Below are 2,867 nucleotides of genomic sequence, written 5' to 3'. Positions count from 1 at the left end.
CGTTTCCATGAATACTCACACATTTGACTTGGAACTCCACTTTCTACAAACCCTCATCATGCCTGAATAACAGCTCCTGGGGGTACTATGTACCAGGGAGTGAGAGCTCAGGGAATGAAAAAATGTTATACTGATCCCAATACCTGTTACCACTCTGGATACAGGCTGCAGACTGAGAGAACAGAACCTGTGGGAAACCAGTCAGCTATTAACTGACAGAGGACAGAGGAGCTACAATACTCCATGTACTGTTTGCAGTGAGTTTGTGCTCTTAACCCTTTGTTCAGTGAACAGTTGTACGATTCCTTCACCTGGTAACTGATCAGTAGCTGTTTCTAACACTTATGTTCAGGGTCAAGAACACAATCCCTCTGCAATACCTGTGCAAGACTTTCCAAAAAGTCATGAGACAAAAGAGCCGCTGGTCTGTGTTTCAGCAGAGTAGAGCTGAGGTGCAGGAAAGGGGAGCATAATAGTGGTTATATGGAATTTATGCCCATGACCTCTTACACGACCATGGCTGAAGTAACTTGCAAATTCAGCCGGATATTAGTGCAAAGCTACTGTTTTCACCATTCACCCATATGTGACACTAACCCCACACCCGCCCAACTGAAGTAAATGTCTATGTTAGCTTGTAACTTGCCAAATATCTACAGACCGTTGCATGGGGAGAGGATGCAGGTCCTGTGAGGATGAAGAGAAAGCTGTAGGATTACTGAACTCTCTGGATTCAGTCAACATATGCCAGGCAAAGCACTTCAGCTCCTCTTATATCGATCTGGGGGGGTCAGAGCGTATCACCGGGAGAATTTTGTAAGGGAAAGTTAACAGAGCCTAGTTATGATTGAATTTATACAGGTACATCTGGAGTGATGCCGTTCAAGGCAATGTTATTGAATTAAGAACTTGTGCCTAAGAATGGATCTCACGTACTGCAAAGTGGCTGTGGCTTAATTTGGACTCTCAGGAGTGGAGAAAATAAAAAAGGATATATCATGAGGCAATGAAACACGTTTATAAATAGCTTCAGTGCAGGACAGATAAATACAATGACAGTTTAACCCATGCACTTGCCATGTGTTTACACACATCTCATGATACAATGGGCCACACTCAGAAGTGTAGGGCCAGAAAGATTGTCTGTGGGAAAGCCACAATTGTAAAATCACACAGTGCTCAAGTAAGCTGTGGAACTCCCAGACATCAGTGGGGCCAAGACTTGAGCAGGATTCAAAGAGGGACTGGATGTTTATATAGAGTAATTAGAGTAATGAGGATTGTTTCAAAATTTTTTGGATGGGCTCTAAACCTTCCTTATTTACACTGCACTATTTGTCTAATTAGTGAGTGTGAGTTATTTCAAACCTGCCTATTGCAGGGTGTCTTCCACTTCCTCTGAAGCATCTGGAACTGGCCACTAGATATTAGGCTAAATGGGCAATGGGTCTGATCCACTCTGGCAATGCCTATCTTCCTATTTGTTATGTAATTCCAAGACTATATTTTGGTGATCTTCCTTGTACTCCTGGGAGTCTCTAGACTTCACTGAGAGCAGAAAGATATCTCATTAAATCTTATCTAGTCTCCTGTCCTTTTTCCTTTTAGGAAGGAAAGTTCAGAACTCCTCGGACCTGCCCAGGACATTATGTTAGCTGTCAATGACACCAAATTCAATGCTGCAGTGTTCCTTCTCACCGGCATACCAGGGCTGGAAGACTTCCATCTCTGGATCTCTATCCCCTTCTGCTTAATGTATGTTATTTCCATAGTAGGAAATTCAGTCATTCTGTTCATCATAAAAACAGATCCAAGCCTCCACGAGCCCATGTACATTTTCCTTTCCATGTTGGCCGTCACAGACCTTGGCTTATCGATATCCACCATGCCCACGACACTGGGTATAGTCTTGTTTAACTCTAGAGAGATCAGCCTCAATGCCTGTTTTGCCCAGTTGTTCTTCATCCACTTGCTTGAATGCATTGAATCCTCCGTGCTCTTGCTGATGGCCTTTGACCGCTTCATCGCGATCCGTGACCCACTGAGATACGCTTCTATCTTAACCCTGCCAAGAATAGGAAAGATGGGACAGGTGTGTGTGCTAAGAGGGGTGGCTGTAATACTCCCACTCCCTATTCTCCTTCAACGATTGCAATATTGTCGATCCAACGTCCTCTCCCATTGCTATTGCATAAACCAGGACGTCATGAAGATGGCTTGTTCGGATATCAGAGTGAACAGCATCTATGGCTTGTCTGTTGCACTCTTGACGGTGGGTCTGGACTCGCTGCTCGTCTTTCTGTCTTATGTGATGATCCTCGCAGCAGTGCTGAGCATCACATCCCACGCGGAATGTCTTAGGGCCCTGAACACCTGCGTCTCCCACCTCTGCGCTGTCCTGCTCTTCTACACGCCAATGATCGGCCTGTCTGTGGTACACAGATTCGGCGAGGGCTCTTCTCCCCTGCTTCAGATTCTCCTGGGCTATATCTACCTGCTCGTCCCACCCCTGATGAACCCAATTGTGTACAGCGTGAAAAGCAAACACCTTCGTGCGAGGATAATCAGGGTGTTCGTCAAGTGAAGTGTCAGTTCATCATCCGGTTCCAGCACTGTTGACATGGGAGATGAAAAATACAGGCCACCTATTCCATCCTGGACCCTTAAATCTAGAATGACCTGAACTACTGATCTCCACTACGCAGAGACAGGTTCAGACGGGGTCTAAGGCCTGAAGCAACTGGAGAGCGGTTGATGAGGGAGGACAGTGCACAGGGTGAAGGAGACCAAGTCAGGCAGCAGCATTTGAAAAGTGACTTTGTTCTTGCATAGCCAGGGGAATGGTGGGATGTTGTCCCATAAAGAGC

The 2,867-nt window shown here is 45.7% G+C and overlaps 1 protein-coding gene across 1 annotated transcript; it reads left to right on the top strand.

The window, feature by feature from the left end:
• Positions 1–1,648: 1,648 nt before the first annotated feature.
• On the top strand, positions 1,649–2,835 carry LOC311513580 (olfactory receptor 51G2-like; the record flags this gene model as incomplete). Its single annotated transcript, XM_084615501.1, has 1 exon — positions 1,649–2,835. One exon carries the CDS (start codon positions 1,649–1,651, stop codon positions 2,582–2,584), a length of 936 nt encoding a protein of 311 aa, XP_084471627.1. The 3' UTR covers positions 2,585–2,835.
• Between the last annotated feature and the right edge of the window lie 32 nt (positions 2,836–2,867).

Source organism: Lepidochelys olivacea (genome assembly GCF_965140295.1).
Source record: "Lepidochelys olivacea isolate rLepOli2 genome assembly, chromosome: 1".
In the NCBI taxonomy this organism is placed as follows: Eukaryota; Metazoa; Chordata; order Testudines; family Cheloniidae; genus Lepidochelys; species Lepidochelys olivacea.
Note: the sequence above shows the minus strand (reverse complement) of the source record. Positions and strands in the feature narration are given on the sequence as shown.